General features: G+C 43.3%; 3 protein-coding genes across 3 annotated transcripts in view; all 3 read right to left on the reverse strand.

Annotated features, from left to right (window-relative positions):
* The window catches only part of trip11 (thyroid hormone receptor interactor 11), a 26664-nt gene extending 23945 nt beyond the window's left edge, over positions 1 to 2719 (reverse strand). The window contains exons 1-2 of the mRNA XM_080513221.1: positions 2151 to 2719; positions 391 to 467 (exon numbers count right to left, since the gene is read on the reverse strand). Of these exons, the coding sequence (XP_080369347.1) occupies positions 391 to 467; positions 2151 to 2289 (216 nt within the window). The 5' untranslated portion in view covers positions 2290 to 2719. The remainder of the gene's footprint in view (positions 1 to 390; positions 468 to 2150) is intronic.
* A 594-nt stretch (positions 2720 to 3313) lies between these two features.
* Positions 3314 to 13085, reverse strand: golga5 (golgin A5). Its single transcript, XM_080513434.1, has 13 exons — positions 12930 to 13085; positions 10952 to 11620; positions 10012 to 10239; positions 9696 to 9915; positions 9488 to 9611; positions 7601 to 7804; positions 5971 to 6141; positions 5766 to 5894; positions 4655 to 4753; positions 4347 to 4569; positions 4007 to 4106; positions 3847 to 3910; positions 3314 to 3754 (listed from the first exon to the last, which is right to left on the reverse strand). The coding sequence occupies exons 2-13, from the start codon at positions 11610 to 11612 to the stop codon at positions 3677 to 3679; spliced, it is 2301 nt and encodes a 766-aa protein (XP_080369560.1). The 5' UTR covers positions 11613 to 11620; positions 12930 to 13085; the 3' UTR covers positions 3314 to 3676.
* A 1486-nt stretch (positions 13086 to 14571) lies between these two features.
* rtf1 (RTF1 homolog, Paf1/RNA polymerase II complex component) overlaps positions 14572 to 17500 on the reverse strand; it is a 19184-nt gene continuing 16255 nt past the window's right edge. Inside the window, exons 15-19 of the mRNA XM_080512958.1 lie at positions 16647 to 16704; positions 16451 to 16528; positions 15746 to 15850; positions 14941 to 15055; positions 14572 to 14866 (exon numbers count right to left, since the gene is read on the reverse strand). Coding sequence (XP_080369084.1) covers positions 14760 to 14866; positions 14941 to 15055; positions 15746 to 15850; positions 16451 to 16528; positions 16647 to 16704 — 463 coding nt within the window. The 3' untranslated portion in view covers positions 14572 to 14759. The remainder of the gene's footprint in view (positions 14867 to 14940; positions 15056 to 15745; positions 15851 to 16450; positions 16529 to 16646; positions 16705 to 17500) is intronic.

A 17500-nucleotide genomic window follows, 5' to 3' on the forward strand; every position in this document is an offset into this window, starting at 1 on the left:
ACAAGAAGTGAAAGTTTCTGTTCCTTTTTCCCCCCAAAATAACAATAATTTTTAATACCTTAAATATCGCCGTGTGTGTTTTTGATGGTAAAAATGTGACGCGCCACAATCGAGACTTTTGTTGATGAAAGATTGAGAGATTTTGTATATTTGTTTTGCCCTGACACTGTGAAACTGGAAAATTTCAATAGAAATTACGTTTAAAAAAAATAATAAATAAATGTGTCTTGCTGGTTAAATCTCGGAGAGTTGTGCAACGCGGGGAAACAGTTTCTTTCCTTTCTGAAAGTCACGGTATTTCCTGCAGATCGTGAATTCTCCGCGAGTTACGGTTGCTAGATGTGTGCGGCGGCGGCGGCGGCGGGAGGAGTGTGAGAAACGGAGCCTGACCTCAAACTTCTGGGCGGCGAACGCCGTCTCCACTTCCGCCAACTTGGAATTGGAGACTTGCAGCTCCGTGGCAGCGTCTGTGAGTCACGGAGGGAGGAAGGAAGGAAGGAGAGACAGCTATGAACGGCATGTGGGACAAACACCGCACATATTAACCATTAAAGAATAAATACGTAACAAAGGATTTTTAAACATGTGTACTTCATCCACGTGGAACATTCATGTCATACCGACTATTGGCGGACCCGGGTCACGTGACGCACCGTGATCTCCAGACGTCTCGACTGACAGCTGAACACCCCCACCCCCCTCACCCCCCCTCCCCCCTGGGACTGTCGCTTTTCCGCTGTGAGTTGGAAACGTTGGGCCAAAGTTCTCTTTGCATCAGTTTTATCTCTCGTTTGCGTCAAGCTGAGGAGATTTCACTCATTCATCCAGCAACTATGATGCATTTCAGCACGTGAACCAATAGATTCAATCGATTTAAAAACTAAAGAAGCAGTAAACCACTGGAGAAGGTTAAAGATTGTTGTTTTGGTTTTTTTTATGGAGCATTTTGAGCTGCTTGCGTCTCGGATTTCGCTCAAAACTAAACTTGTAGAAAAGACGACGAGGAAGACAAAGCCAAACTAACAAAAATAAACACAAAGGGATTAATAATAGAGATAATAGAATAAGTATATAGAACATAGAGGGATCCATAAATACATGAAAACGATTGAATGTTTATGAATCTCAACATTTGCAGATGATTTTGCCCCCCAAACACTTCAGAAGTCACCCTGCTGCTTCCATCAGTGTGCACAATGCAAATACCTCCAGGAGAACCAGTTCCACTCACAGCCAGACCTGCTGGAACGGTTTCACTCCCCTGATAAATAACAAGACATTTTAATATTGCTCGACTTCTACAGCTTGAGATTTACAACAAACGCCTCTGTGGCCTATTGACTATTTTGAATCAAGTTGCCCGAATTAAACTTCAGACTACTCATGATTGTAGTTTTACTCTTAGTCATGCTGATTTCACACCATGCAATATAGTTACGACTTTTAAAATCATAAGTGTCTGTTTACTGACACAATTTTCTGTACGAACAGAAAACAACTGCTCTAAATTAATATTTATAACAGAATTTTGATTTTCCTTGTGTTGAGGGAACACGCTTCAAATATTATATAGATATTTTACAGTTAAATAGATGCTATTGATGAGTGTAGTTAATAAGAAAGACATACTTGATTACAAGTGGAATGATTGAGTACTTTAGCAAAAATAAATACTGAGAACAGAAAATAAAAGTAATAATCAGTTGTTTTTTTCCTTTTGTATGGGCTTTTAAATGTATTTCCTTAGATGGATAAAGTAGAAAACAGCCACTTTCATTTAAAATGTTGCTGCTTATTAAAGATGTGATAAACACTGACAAAGGTGGTGTTTTGGATTAACTGGCATCCCTGTTAACTAGTGACCGACCTCCTTCATCGATTATTGTTTCCGTTACTAATAGATGTACAAATAAAAAATATTTTTTTTTATTTATTTTTTTTTATAAATAAGTATTCTGGTGAGTGCCGTTTAAACGCATTTACAACAAAGTTTCGAGGTTTTGTGAGTCATGTTTTAGCACCTGCTGCTGCTATCAGCCATGCTATCATCAGCGGCGGACGTTGACAGTCGCCGGTCACCTGTTAACAGGGGAACCAGTTCATCCGCAACACCGGACCCTTCACCGGCGACAGCAGAAGCTCAGACTCACCTCCGACCTCCTCCACCCCTTCCAGCAGCATGTCTTTGGTAAAAGTGGAGATCTGCCCGGTGAACGTGGACAGGCTCCCTCCGACCTGCCCCAGGGACTGTCCGAGGCCGGAGCCGAGTCCTCCGAGCCACGATGACATCTTTCAGAGACGACCGACCACACAAAAAAATAATCAAAAAAAATAAACACAAACAAAACAAAGCGAGGACAAGGCGGGTCGGACAGGCTTTCACGCCGAGCAGGGTGAAGTCAGCGCGGGCATCGAGCTCAGCTGCACACCGGGGAACATTCGAGGCGTCGGGGAAGTTTAAAATCCACTTTTTTTTTTTTTTTAACGCGGCTGTCAGGCTGACAGGCTCCCGGCTAGCGAGCCACAACACCCGGCTAGCAGCAGCTGAGCGTCCGCCTGGAGGAATCCGTGTGAGCCGAGCGGCGTCACCCGCGGAGGCAGGCCGGGGAACGGGCGGGTTCACGGCTTCGCGGTGGGCTCCGGTTCGCCCGCGGGCGGTGAGAGCGGCGAGTTCAGCGGGAGTGGAGCCCACGGTGTCCGGAAAGTGCCACCTCGACTGCAGCCATTACGGCTCCGCTGCGGCTGGCAGCTCTGACGTGGACACAGAGCCGCCGCGGTGCATTGTGGGATACTGGAGGACCAACAAAGCCGCGGTGCGTTCAGGGACCCTCGGAGAGGCCACGGTGCTTCTTCATAGAAAGCAGAAGCCGACATTCACTCACAAAATTAAAAACAAGCTGGCAGAATTAAATTGAATTGAAGTCAGATTAATGTTATACCTTAATATGGGTTAATTTTTACTCATATCTTAAACTGACAAGTTAACCAGCCTGCCCCACTCTTGCAATACGACTATGCAGGACAAGATGGTGTAATGAGTTACTATTAAGTTGTAAGAGGAAAAGGTAATATGATATTAGGTAAGTATGTACCCCGATGACACCAAACAAAAAAAATGTACTTGTATATCACAGGATTGTTGTAAAATATAGCACACAAAGTGCGATGTGCATTAAAGTAATGGTAAATGTTGAAGAGTAGGTACGGTCGGTGGATCCCTGGTGGGTTCATGTGACATTTCTTTGAATCAAAACACCTAAAGCATAAAAAAAAAAAAAAAAGAAAACTGCACGTCAGTGTTGTTCTCCTAGTTTCTTTATTAAAAGATTTGTTTCTTTATATAGTGTTAAATACAATCTCTCAGAGTTGTGAAAGCAGGTGATGAGAAGAGCAGATTTCACTTTAACTGAAGTCGTCTCAGGAGAACCCCGACACAATAGATCCCTCGTTACACATCCTCACTCTGAAAGCAGACGTCTCCTTTCAATCTTCACCGGGAAACAATATTGAGGAAATCAGAGGAAATGTCTTCAATATTTTTTTTCTTTTTTTCTTTTATCATATCTGTGCAAAACAGCGAGAGAGCGGGGTCCCACAGCCCATATTCCAGCAGCTTCCTTACAGTAAAGGCCATTTAGACTGTCTTTTAAACACCCAACTGCCAAATCCAGGCCTCCTATCTTCCGTCGGGGTGATTATGGATTTCTGGTGAGTACGTCAGAAGAACAATCATGACCCACAGGTGCAGCACCGCCTGTAAAACGAGAAAATGAAGAAAAAAAGTTGTCGAGCGCTGTGATTATTACATTTTTTTTTTTTTTTAATTCTAAATGAAAGGTCACTCGCCATGTACACAATCACAAACACTCTGGCCATCGGGTACCGCCTGAGGAAGATTCCCAGTCTGATGCTGGAAGAGAGATAAACACAGGTATGGACGGTAAGAAACAAAACATTTCTAACAGTTAATAAAAAAGAAAAAAGAAAGAAAGAAGAGGACGCTGACCTGAAGCGGTCGATGGTGCTCGCCGCTTTCCGTACGTGTCCATACACTCCAGGAGTATCGTGATCACTGAAGAGCACCGGCGTGTTCCTTTGTCGGGCCCCTGTCATTATAAACAACTATTATTAAAACTCATAATGCCCTCAAAACAAAAACTACTATGGGAAAAGGCTCATTTTACACAAATAATCTATTAAAAGTATAACATGTGTTCGATTCTGTTTCTGTTCAAATGTTCTTTGCTGCATTTAAAGGGTGTGTGTGTGGCCCTCGCAGCATTTTACCTCATTTTATTTCTGAATTAAACAGTATTTTGTTTGCAGCCGCCCTCCATCATACGCACCCGGTCCCTCCACCCCGCTCATGTTGATGGCCGGCCCCCCGCCCGGCCCCCCCTGGGCGCTCTTCAGCTGCTGCTCCAGACGCTCCAGCTGGAAGACCAGCGAGCTCTTCTCCGTCCCCAGCGCCTCCAGCATGGTCTGCTTCTGGATCAGCGTCTCCGTCAGCTGGTGGAGTCGATTCTCCAGCTCCGTCTGGCTGCTGCTGCTCAGGCTCTTATTGGTCAACTGGAGGAGGAGGAGGAGGGGGGGGGGGGGTAAATATGGGGATTTGATTTCTGTGTATGAACCTGGGTTCGCTTGTACGACTGACCTGGTTCCTGAGTTTTTGGATTTCATCTTCTCGGTCTTTGATTCGACTCTGCAGGGCCGTTTTGGCTCGATGGTGCTCCTCTTCAGTGTACTGAAGCTCCTGGAGAGAAACACATGAGGCGCCATGTGCCACTTTAAAGTCCCAGTGAAATGAAAATTCGACCTCCAAAACACTCCGGCTGTCGCTTCTAGGGACGTTTTTCATGCTAACTGGCTGAAGGTAAAATGTTAAAACACGGCGATCTGTGAGAAAATAGCCGATAAGCGGCGCTATTTCCTCTGCTGGGCGGAGCTTCTGACAATAACAGAGTGACATCACAAGTTGTGCACACGCCCAAGTTGTGTTTACATTATGGAGGATCAGAGTTTTGACCACGAAGAGGCTGAATTGAACCAGATTTCATCATCATGGTCATTTCAAACCCAGTGATTGATGAAGAAGACACAGAAGGCGGTTCTGCCATCGGTGACCCCGTCTGGAACATGTTTGAGGAAGCAGAAGACGCTTCGTCCTCCATTCGTCCTCGTCTCCTCGCCTCAGCAGCCGCCACTTTTCACCTTTGAGGCTTTGAGGCTCCTGACTTTTGGCAGAACGACCGGCTTCCTGGATCGAAGCGCTTTTCTGACTGTGGAATCACCGAAGATGAGTCCAGGTATTACTTGATCGTCTACTAGCCGCCCGAGCTGGCGGCCAGCGGCTCCCACCGCCCGTGCTCCTTTTCTCCTCTCTGGTCTCTTCCAGGCTCAATCTTTCATCAAGGCTCATAAAACGCCGACTATAACTTCAAAACACTGTAAAAACTTTGATATTTAAGAGGAAACAAGCCGATATAAACACAACAGATCGAGATCTGCACAACTCGTGATGTCACACATAGGCTCCACCCACAATGGCCCACGAAGAAGAAGGATTCCCCCGACTTCCTCGGCTGGAGATTCAAAATTCAAATAACTTTGTTATGCGACAACAGTGGAGGGGCAGAGTCGGAGGAACCTTAGAAGTAGAACCCAACTATCGTTTTTTGCAAAGTAGCGTTTTACATTTCACGAGGACTTTAACGCAACGGGTTGTTGTGAATCGACCCCCGACACAGATTGCCCCCCTCCCTGACCTGCTTGTAGCGCTCCACCTCCGCCTCCACCTCCTGCTTGGCTCTGCCCTGAGCAGCCTGCTGCTCCTGCAGCTGCAGCTGCTGCTCCCGCCAGGACTCCGCCTCCACCAGCGCCTGATTCTCCAAATCCTGTCCACCACACATTGAAGCTATCAGACAGTTGTTTCTCTGCACACCGAGCCCGATGCCACTCGCATCCCCTCACCTGTATCTCCGTCCTCAGGCCGCCCACTTGCCCCTGCAGCTTTTGGATCTCCTCCCTCTGCATCTCCTTGTCGTGGCGCAGCTCCTCCAGCTCCAGGGCGAAGGCGCCGCTGCCGTCCAGCGCGTCCAGACCGGATCCTTCCTTCAGGCTGCTGATCAGCTTCTCCTTGGACTGAGGAACCGCGTCAGACGTCAACACGTTCACACGCGTGGGAACCGACACGCGAAAGAACACCGTGCGTGCAATACACTACATTCTCGTGCAACAACATGCACCTTGTGCTCAAACCGCATAGACTCGTTCAGCCAAGGTGCCTCAAGGAGCTAGTTTTGTATTTTCTATAACTTATTATCGGTATCTATCGGTTTCTTTTTTACCTTACTGCACTAATGTCCCTCACTTACTTATGGGGTTATATTTGTGCCAAAATTCTGAGCGAGCGATGGGAAAATTTGAGCGCAAAAAAATTAATTGTGCAAGCATAATAACATTTTGAGGAAATATTTAAAATTGCGCAAAGACAAACTTGAGATTGCGCGCTCAAAAATAATTTCTACGCTCAGATTCTTCCTCTGCGCTCAACCTCTCTCTCGCTCTCTCTCTCTCTCTCTTGCTCGCTCGCTCAAAATGTGCAAAGCCCAAATGTGACAGACACGGTTGTCCACCAATCACAGAAATTGGGGGCGTTGAACTCTGATTGGTTGCTTTGGATTCTGGACGTGCCTCATAACCAACGAAGAAGAAGAAGAAGAAGAAGAAGAAAAAGAAGAAGAAGAAGAAGGGGGAAAAACAAACTGCGAGGGAAAACATGTTGTAATCCAGGATCATTATCTTTAGTTTTCCTTATTTCTGTTTTCCCTCGCAGTTTGTTTTTCCCTCTTCTTCTTCTTCGTTGGTTATGAGGCACTTCCAGAATCCGAAGCAACCAATCAGAATTCAACGCCCGCCCCACATTTCTGTGATTGGTGGACAAACGTGCCTGTCACATTTGGGCTTTGGACATTTTGAGCGAGTGCACAGCAGGACTTGAGCGCGGACGTGGAGAGATTTGAGCGAGCGAGAGAGAGAGAGAGAGAGGTTGAGCACAGAGGAAGAATCTGAGCGTAGAAATTATTTTTGAGCGCTCAATCTCAAGTTTGTCTTTGCGCAATTTAAATATTTCCTCAAAATGCTATTAGTGCGCTTGCACAATACATTTTTTTGCGCTCAAACTTTCCCATCGCTCGCTCAGAATTTTGGCACAAATATAAAACCCCATACTCACTCACCTGGGGGTGTCTGTATGAGAGCTGAATGTGCGTGGGAATGTTTAGGTTATTCTGTATATATGGTGTGTCTGCTGAGATGAATGTGAGAATGGCTGCCTGTGTTCCATTGTATGTCTACTGAGTGTCTACTGTCGCTACACCGCGACTTCATTGTACCATGTACAACGACAATAAAGCTTCTAATCTAATCTAATCTCATTTTTTGGGACATTTTTCAGCCAATGTGCCACAGCGATACGACGGCAACACGCATCGTTAAGGCCAATGGGATTGACGCGGGAGTCACACAGTGTTTGCAGTGATCGCCACGGTAACCTCGCCCGTCTCTTCTTTTTCCCGCCGCACTCCGGACGGGCCCGTACCTGTAGGATGCGTGACGCCTTGTGCTTGTAGTCCTGCAGCTCCTGCTTGGCCGACTCGGCTGCGGCTCTGGCGCTTTTGGCCTGCTGCTGGGCGTCGTCCACCCGGAGCTTCTCCTCGCCCGCCCGCCGCTCTGCGGCGCCCACCGCCTCGGCCAGCGTCTGTCGGTCGGCCTCCAGCTTGGACAGGCGGCCGGCGCACTCGCTCTGCATGAGGCACATCACACACACACACACACACACACACACACACACACACACACACACACACACACACACACACAGATATTGACGATACGATTTTAAAACTCGTCTTAAAACCCATTTTTATTCTTTGGCTTTTACCTCAGCGTGAGACTCTGCTCTGGTTTTAGCGCCTTCATTTTTTTTTTCTCTATCGTTGTAACTTTTTTTTTGTTTTTGTTTTTTAAACTTAATTTTTATTGAAATTTTTCAGTTTTCACAGTTACAGTGTCAGGGGAAAACAAATATACAAAATCTATCCATCTTTCATCAACCAAAGTCTCTATTGTCTTTTTATGTTTTGTTTATTGTTTTACCATCTGATTGTTTTTATTGTTTTAACTTTTTATGTTTTGTTTATTGTTTTACCATCTGATTGTTTTTATTGTTTTAACTTTTTATGTTTTGTTTATTGTTTTACCATCTGATTGTTTTTATTGTTTTAACTTTTTATGTTTTGTTTAGTTTCACCATCTGATTGTTTTTATTGTTTTAACTTTTTATGTTTTACCATCTGATTGTTTTTATTGTTTTAACTTTTTTTGTTTTGTTTAGTTTCACCATCTGATTGTTTTTATTGTTTTAACTTTTTATGTTTTACCATCTGATTGTTTTTATTGTTTTAACTTTTTTTGTTTTGTTTAGTTTCACCATCTGATTGTTTTTATTGTTTTAACTCTTTATGTTTTGTTTATTGTTTTACCATCTGATTGTTTTTATTGTTTTAACTTTTTATGTTTTACCATCTGATTGTTTTTATTGTTTTAACTTTTTATGTTTTGTTTATTGTTTTACCATCTGATTGTTTTTATTGTTTTAACTTTTTATGTTTTGTTTAGTTTCACCATCTGATTGTTTTTATTGTTTTAACTTTTTATGTTTTACCATCTGATTGTTTTTATTGTTTTAACTTTTTTTGTTTTGTTTAGTTTCACCATCTGATTGTTTTTATTGTTTTAACTCTTTATGTTTTGTTTATTGTTTTACCATCTGATTGTTTTTATTGTTTTAACTTTTTATGTTTTACCATCTGATTGTTTTTATTGTTTTAACTTTTTATGTTTTGTTTATTGTTTTACCATCTGATTGTTTTTATTGTTTTAACTTTTTATGTTTTACCATCTGATTGTTTTTATTGTTTTAACTTTTTTTGTTTTGTTTAGTTTCACCATCTGATTGTTTTTATTGTTTTAACTCTATGTTTTGTTTATTGTTTTACCATCTGATTGTTTTTATTGTTTTAACTTTTTATGTTTTACCATCTGATTGTTTTTATTGTTTTAACTTTTTATGTTTTGTTTATTGTTTTACCATCTGATTGTTTTTATTGTTTTAACTTTTTATGTTTTGTTTATTGTTTTACCATCTAATTGTTTCTATTGTTTTAACTTTCTTTATTGTTTTAATGTTTTTATGTCGCCTCTGATATTTTTATTTCAATGTACAGCACTTTGTCTCAGCTACGGCTGCTTAAAGCGCTTTATAAATAAAGTTGAGTTGAGATACACGCATATGAATGTGTGTTTCTGCCAATGTGAGCAACAGATCTCAGTAGAGCAATCTACCATGCGAGTCCATGTGCAGCGATACTGAAATGCAACAGTGCCGTCGGTGTCCTGAGGGAAGAGAAACGTCGTCCATGTTCACCTGCATCTGGCGGTAGCTGTCCTGCTCCCTCCGGAGGGACAGCTCCGCCTCCCGCAGCCTCTCCTGGATGGTTTCCAGAGCTTGCGAGTGCATGCTGCTCCCTTCTGTGTGGTCCTGTAGGATTCTGCCAAAAAACAAAAAAAAAGGGGGAAACCTCAGCCCCCAATTTTGCACGTCGCCTCCAAGACGTTCTGTGACGAGAGCGTACCTGGACTTCTCCTGCTGGGCCTCCTCCAGCGCCGCGCCGCGGGACGTCACCAGTTGATCGGCCTCGTCCAGTCGGATTTTCAGGACCGCCAGTTGGCCGTCCTTGGCGGACAGGGCCTCCGTGAGGTCGTCGACCTGCGAGCGGAGCTCCCGTAGCGTGCGGTCCGCGTGAGACTGCTCGGAGTTCCGCCGGTCGGCTCGGAGTCGGGCCTGGTTCAGCTCTGCGGCGGTGCGGGAAAAAACCCACAACGGTCAGCCGGAAGGGAACGCTCCGGAGAAACGTGTTAAAAAAGCGTTTTGGTTTTTCCATCTCTCACCCTCCTGCAGGTCTTTCGCTCTCTGGATGACGGACGCCATCTCCTGGTTGAGGGAGGACACCTCGCTGCGCAGCAGCTGGTTCTCCAGGCGCAGGCTGGACAGGACCTGGCTCTGGGGCTCCTCGGCGGGAGGAGGAGGAGGAGGAGGAGGAGGAGGAGGAGGAGGCGTCACCTGCCTGACGGGCTCCGGAGGGACGGCCAAGCCCGAGTCGGAACTCTCGGGAGTGTCTGAGCGGCGGCAGAGAGAAACATTATTCGGACCAGGAGTCGCATGCAGACCACATTTTGTGCCAAACGATTGCGCAATAGACCGAAAAACATCAACAGGTTAACCCTGACCTGAAAACGTCATTTAGTCTCTATTTCCTTGGAGCGTTCCACTCGTTATTCCTTATTGGCCGGAAAGCCACAAACGTATCAGGAACATATTTGGACTTCTATTTATCGACATCTCAACTTGTTAACTGGTTAACAACTTTATTAGTTTTAAGTTAAGTTAAGTTAAGTTAAGTTAAGTTAAGTTAAGTTAAGTTAAGTTAAGTTAAGTTAAGTTAAGTTAAGTTAAGTTAAGTTAAGATAAGATAAGATAAGATAAGATAAGATAAGATAAGATAAGATAAGATAAGATAAGATAAGATAAGATAAGATAAGCCTTTATTGATCACAAAGGAGAAATGTACTTGTAACATTCAGCTCTTAAGGACTCTTGAGTAGGAAAGACAAGAAATGTGCAAACAGTGAGATAAGAATAGAGGAATCTTATATACAATGACTGTCAAATAGGACTAAAAAATAAGATAAAAATCACAAACTATAATAAAGTAGTATAATAAACTCCTCAGACTGAGACACCCCCAGTGCAGGACGCAATAAAAAAGGTTCCCTGTGACTTTGAGGGTGGAGTTTAGTCCGAGTGGCCCCCTGAGAGACCGCGTCTCACCTGGGCTTTGCTCTTTGGCCGAGCCGTCCTCCGAGGTCTTGACGCTGTGGGCGGACAGCGAGCTCACGCTGGAGGCCCTGGAGACGCCCCGGGCGGAGCGGGGCGTGGACGGGGCGGAGGGGACGCCGTGAGGCGTGGTCGACGTGGGCGGAGTCGCGTCGGCGGCCTCCGCGACCGGAACCGTCACTTTCACCGCCTCCTTCCTGGAGTCCCTCCTGCTGCCGCCGACGACGGGCGGCTCCGAGCTGTTCAGGAAGTCGAAGAGCATGTCGTCGTCCACGTCCTGCTCGCTCTTGCGGGGCCTCACGAAGCTGGTGGAGGGTTTGCCGGAGTTGCCGGCGCCGGCGCCGACAGAAGGCGGGGGGGCGCTGGGCACGTTGGCCGTCCCGGCCAGCAGTGTGGCGTTGGACTTCTTGACGTTTCCGGCGGCGGCGGCGATGAAGCTCGGCGGATCGTGGCCGGGTGCGTAAGCGTGACGCGCGGCGGCGGAGCCGCTCGTGTAGCTCGCAGGGTCATACTCGGGTTTGACGGCGTCTCCTTCGAAGGACGACGAGAAGGAGGACGACCGCTCCTCACTCTTGCTCAGCGCGGTCGCAGCCCCTTGGTCGACTTTGTTCAGAAAGTCTTCAGCCTTTCCGGCGAAGTCGGCAAACCAAGACATTCTGCGTCCTGAAGCCGGAAACAAAGCAGCAGAACACAAGATCGACGAGTTGTTGCTTGTAATAAACATTAAAAAAAGCTCAACTGTCTGAGAGAACTATTGCTGAGACTTGATTTGCTGATCTAATGTTGTTTTTTAAAGTCATTTTACTTTTTACTTTTCCAACACGTATGAAAATGGGTCAGATATGATCGATACGACTAAAAACAAGCAGACCAGCAGCTGACAGATAAGACTGTTTGGATCGCATCCAGGAATGAGTGTTCAGGATCTTAACGGAAAATTATCTCAATTAAACTGTCTTAAAACTTTCTCAAAATCAAATTTGTACTCAGTATTCAGTTAGTAATGTCTGTTTCTTGTCTCCAAAGCAAACAAGCTGTAACTTCATGGCTTTATGAGGAATACATTACACGGTCTGGCTTGAAAATTGCATTTTAGATAAAGGCCAGTTTAGTCTCTTCAACTAGTTATATTAAATGCTCTATTCTTAAAAACAGGCTCCACACATATAGCCTGTTAAATCAGTATTTGATCTATCGAGAATTTATTTGAACACACAGACAAAATCAAGCACATCACGTCCAACAAGTGTCTTTAGGGAAGGCCAATTGATTTATATAGCATTATTCAGACACAAGGCTACTCACAGGTAATTACAAGGAAATGAAGCAAATACGTTTAAAAAAAGAGAATTCCTTATACCAATGTCAGAGTTACAGGTGAAACACAACTGAAGCTGAAGCACATGGATCCTTTTGTAACAACCATTTTACTCTTGGTGTCTGTAGAATAACTGAGCCCTGAGCAAACACTGCAGGTGTTTTATTGTGTGTATTATTACAACAGTAATCTATCTCCTTACCACATTTGAAAATGTCAACCGATAAAGCACCGTCATCGTTTTTCAACATCATGAAAAGCCCAACAATTTGACAGTAAAATATTGGTTTGAGTACATATTGCTTCAGATCTACTGCTAATGGCTATAGCTTTGCAGTCCGAGTCTGGAAATGTAACTCGTGTAAACAAAAATAAACGACAGCAGGTATAATTGGAGGTTTGGTCACAAATCAAGTCGATATATTATAATTTGATCATGAGAACACTTTTCCACAAGCTAACATTCCAGTTAGAAAACGAACTACTGTCGAAGCTCACAATATGCATTTGCTATCAGTCAAAAACAAACGTGCAGACAGGAAAGAGAAACTATATCGTCGTTAAAGAGATGTATACAGTTTGTTGGGATCAAGTTCATCCCCCGCTGAAGCTAACATGCTAACAGGCTAATGGGATGAAAACATCCAAACGTACCGACTCGAGCGACCCGCGAGTCCCTGGAATCTGTCGCCGGGTTTTGACGGGCGGACGGGAAACGGGGAAATCTTTAGAATTGACACAGTAAAATGTCATAATCTGTCATAATCCGCCACAGAGAGTCAGAGAGATGCTCACTACGTGGACCCGGAAGTCCTGCCAGCGAGGACCCCACAACAGAGCGCCCGCGGAGAAGGCCTGATCAGAACGAACCCGGCGCGTTCCCAAACATAACATAAACAAAAGGGATTTTATATTTTTTTAGTAAAAAGACACCGATCGTACACTCAACTTACACATTTTATCCTTATCCATAATTTTATTACCCTTTTCATTCAATATTCTGGATAGGCTGTTTATCAAGTGTTTTGTTGTATTTTCTGTCAATTCCTTTCTTTCCATACTCATATAGATACATACACTAATATCGCTGTCATTTGTATTCTGTTTTATTTTACATTTCCCTTTCCTTTCTATTGATTCTGCTTTCTATTGTGGAGCAACACTGCAAAAAAAGATTTCTCTCTGGGATTAATAAAGTATTCCTGTTCTTTTCCAAAGCAAGTTTTAAATAGAAACATTATTTTCAGGTTAAAGTTCCTGGAGTTGGTGCATCAAAATCATTGAAAAGCTGCTTGTGTGAGTAACTTTAATATTCATAAACAATTAAATAGAAAAAAATCTAACATACATGGAAGTTTCAAAGTCAGAATTTGTTTGAGGACATGACTGCTTTTAACCGATAGAATTGTTTTCCGACGCGCGTGAAGATATCCCATTATTACCATTTTTTTTTTTTAATGAGTTCTAAATGTTTTCAAATGAACCGTCAGGGATAAAAGCTCTTAAAATACATTGATAAATTGAAAAAAACAAAACAAAAAAAAACACAGCAAGAGAGTCTCGTCCTTGCAAATGGACAAACCGACACATGCGTTATGAAACAGTGCCTCTTTATTTTGCCCGCACTCACTCAAAAATGCATATTTACATGGCATGCCACATCAATACAGGTACTGACCATGGACATGAGAACACGAAGAATCAACTCTGGGAGTGAAGGACAGCGGAGTTTATCCCACGAACAACCAACCGAGAGACAAAAAAAACCCCCAAAAACAAAAAAACAAAAAATGAAGCGATTCCTTTATAAGCAGCACAGCCATAGAAAAAAAGTGCCTCTTAAATCAAGGTTGATTTCAAAATCTTAAAAAGAGGTAAATGTCCCGCTGACTTGGACTCCACTTCTCTCTTTAGTCCAGTGACGGCCGTTTATCAGGGTCTTCATTTACACTCCGTTGCAAAACCACGAGGCCGCTCGAATTCGACGACGATACACGTTGGGGAGGAGGGAAGAGATTTACAACATTAATTGTGGATGAGGACAAAGCCGATTGGCTGGGTTTTTTTTTTTTTTTTTTTTTTTTAACGTTCAGTACTTTCAAAATGTGTCCTTGTTCAGATAATCCGGAAGAGTTTTGTCCTTTCAAAAAAATAATAATAAAAAAAAAAAAATCCAGAAGATCCCGAAAAAAAAAAGGGTGGAGTAGAAGTTAAATACATAAAAAAAACACACTCACACACGTAAATATACGTTTTTTTCTGTAATAACAGGGAAAAAAAACTGATACTCGAGTAGTTTGTTTTGTTTTTTTTCACCCCCCCCCCGAGAGAAATTCTTTGTGAAAAATGTTGATGAATCAGTATTTCCTCTGGGTTTGGATCAACAGTCTGTTTTTAATCAACAATCAAACACACATCCGACACACACACACACGCACGCACACACACGACTCATGATGCAGTGTGGATTCTGGAGGAGGAGCCTCAGATCAGGCCCCGCCTCTTCTTGTAGTCCTCCAGGTTGAGCGACCTGCGGGGGGCGCCGTCCTTCACCGGCAGCGCGTTGGAGCTCACCGACAGCGACTTGGCCTCTGCACAAGGGAGGCGGAGTTAAGGCGCGCGGCGACACGGTGACGCGCGAGCGAGAGGCTGGTCGGACGCTCACCTGCGTTGGGAACCTGCAGGTCGATCTTCACGTCGAAATCGTGAACTTTGAACAAATCTTCCGAGAGGTCAGTGGTCGGCTTCGGCATGTCTTTGTCTTTTGAGTTCGCTTGACCCTGGAGACAGAAGTGAGGGATTAGAAAACATAACATTAGAATGAAAGAGAGAGAGAGATGGCAACAAAGAGAATCAAAGAGATCAAAGAGAGAAAGAAAGCCAAAGAATCAAAGAATGAAAGAGATAGTAAAAGGAAAGACAGATAGCAAATAAAAAATGAAAGAGATAGCAAAAGAAAGAAAGAATGAAAGAGTAAATGAAGGAAAGAGAGTGAAAGAAGAAAATAGAGAGAAAGAAAGTAATGAAAGTAAGCATGAAAGAAAGTTTCTCTAAACGTGTAATAAAAATGTAATTATTTTCTCAACAATTCATAAACTCACAATACCACTAAAAACTTGCATTGATCTAAAATAATATTATTTGTGACAAAATTAAATCCTACAATTAAGAAACGAATCAGAAAAACGTGTGAACTTCAAGAAAATTCTAATACTTTTAGCACATTTTAAATTCGTGTGACTTAAAAGCGAAATTTCAAAAGAGCAAAACCTGTGCGATGAACGTAAACGACGGAAATCTGTTTCCATCAAATCAGGTGAAAAAAGGTTTTATGCCATTCGAATGCAAATTTAGTTCCAAATATTCCATCATTAAAAACTTTCTATATCTAAAATAAAGCAGCTTCTGAGCACGTTTCCTTAAAAAAAACAAAAAACAAAACAAAAACGACTGGCGTCCAGCTCACTCACCAGCATGTTCTTCTCGGCGTTGGAAGGATCTGACGCTCCGGATCCGGAGCCGTACTTCTGGTTGAGGTGGGCGAGGATCGCCGCGTGGACCGACGGGTCTCTGGCCTGATCGGCAGCGATTCAACGACACGGTGTAAACAACAACAACAACAACAACAACAACAACAAATAAACAATAAAAGTAGAATAAGAGCTGAAACGCCCAGAAAGTCGACCTGACGCCTCCAACCTTTCTGTTTTATACAATAATATAAATGACAGCAAACCACAAGTGAATGTAGCTAATTGCAACAGCAATAAATAAATAGATAGATAGATAAATAAATAGATAAATAAATAAATAAGCAATAGAAGAATCTGTTCAAGAGCAACAAATTGTGGATTGTGATGGAAATCTTTCCATTAAAGGGAGAACTGTATAAACCTGTAATGCCACTGTTGAACACTAGGTGGCAGTGTTGAGCCAGCCTGACCTCAATCTGGCATTTTGCCATTTTTTCCCTCTTCATTTCAGTTGGTGGCTCATTAGTGAAACCTGATAAAATAGAACAATAGTTTTAATTCAACGTTTGGAGGAAAGGGGTATCGAACAACCGAGATCAAAGTCGTGGTGGACTTGCTTTGATCTCAGCGTCAGTAAGTCGTTTAAAACACTGAACTGTGATTTAATAGCGTTCAAGGACACTGGACGGAGGAGGGACTTACGTTGGACACCATGGTGGGTTTGCACTGTCTCCGGGTGAAAGGGTCCATCTGTTGGTTTTTGGCATTTTGCCCTTCAGCCTGTAAAAACAATGAAACCGAAACCGTACGTGGTGATTTTGTTCCCCCCGCTAAATAAACAAATTAAAACGTGCAACAAGATCAAGAGTTGAAGGCTCCAGAGGAGGTTTTCACTCACCACCAGAGCTTTCTCTGACTCAACAATATTCCAGCTTCTGTTCCTCTGGTTGATGTAGCTGCGGGGGAAATTAAAAAAATAAAACAAGAATTTAACATACGGATCAAATTATTTTAAGGAGTAAACAACAATCAAGATAGAACTAAATACTATACTATAATTTCTGGACTACACACTGCTACTTTCTTCACACGTTTTCAACCCTATATATTATATATTACGTTGAAATGTATGGATTTTCACGGGATAACGGGCTTCATGCCGCCAGATTCTACTTCTGCATGTACATATTTGCTGTTTTGAGCCTCTGCTTCTCCAAAACTTGCCCTAAAAGTGAGATTTCTGCTTTTTGTGGACGAGACCTTGGATGCAGCGATGCATTCAGGTGCATCACGTAAAGCCGCCTGTCAGACTCTGGACGCTGAGAAATCTTCTTCCTCCGATTTGAAATTGGTACATACTTTATCAACAGAGATTAAAACCGGCGGGTCTCTGTCTCTCTGTCTCTCTCTCTCTCTCTCTCTCTCTCTCTCTCCTCTCTCTCTCTCTCTCCTCTCTCTCTCTCTCTCTCTTCTCTCTCTCTCTCTCTCTCTCTCTCCTCTCTCTCTCTCTCTCTCTCTCTCTCTCTCTCTCTCTCTCTCTCTCTCTCTCTCTCTCTCTCTCTCTCTCTCTCTCTCTCTCTCTCTCTCTCTCTCTCTCTCTCTCTCTCTCTCTCTCTCTCCTCTCTCTCTCTCTCATTTTGATGTGTTATTACTGCATTTCGGTATATATAACAATTATATATGTATATATATAAATAAACCAAGTTTAAAAAAAATTAATTGAAGAAATTAAAAATGAAATGAAATTATAAA

The sequence above is a fragment of the Blennius ocellaris genome (assembly GCF_963422515.1).
Source record: "Blennius ocellaris genome assembly, chromosome: 17".
NCBI lineage: Eukaryota > Metazoa > Chordata > Actinopteri > Blenniiformes > Blenniidae > Blennius > Blennius ocellaris.

Coding starts and splice junctions, on each gene's coding strand:
- golga5 (XM_080513434.1), bottom strand. CDS start 11,612: ATGTCTTGGTTTGCCGACTTCGCCGGAAAGGCTGAAGACTTTCTGAAC. Junction 9,916..10,011: donor AGCGAAAGACCTGCAGGAGG/GTGAGAGATGGA, acceptor GCACCGCCGCAG/AGCTGAACCAGGCCCGACTC. Junction 4,570..4,654: donor TCCAAAAACTCAGGAACCAG/GTCAGTCGTACA, acceptor CTCCTCCTCCAG/TTGACCAATAAGAGCCTGAG.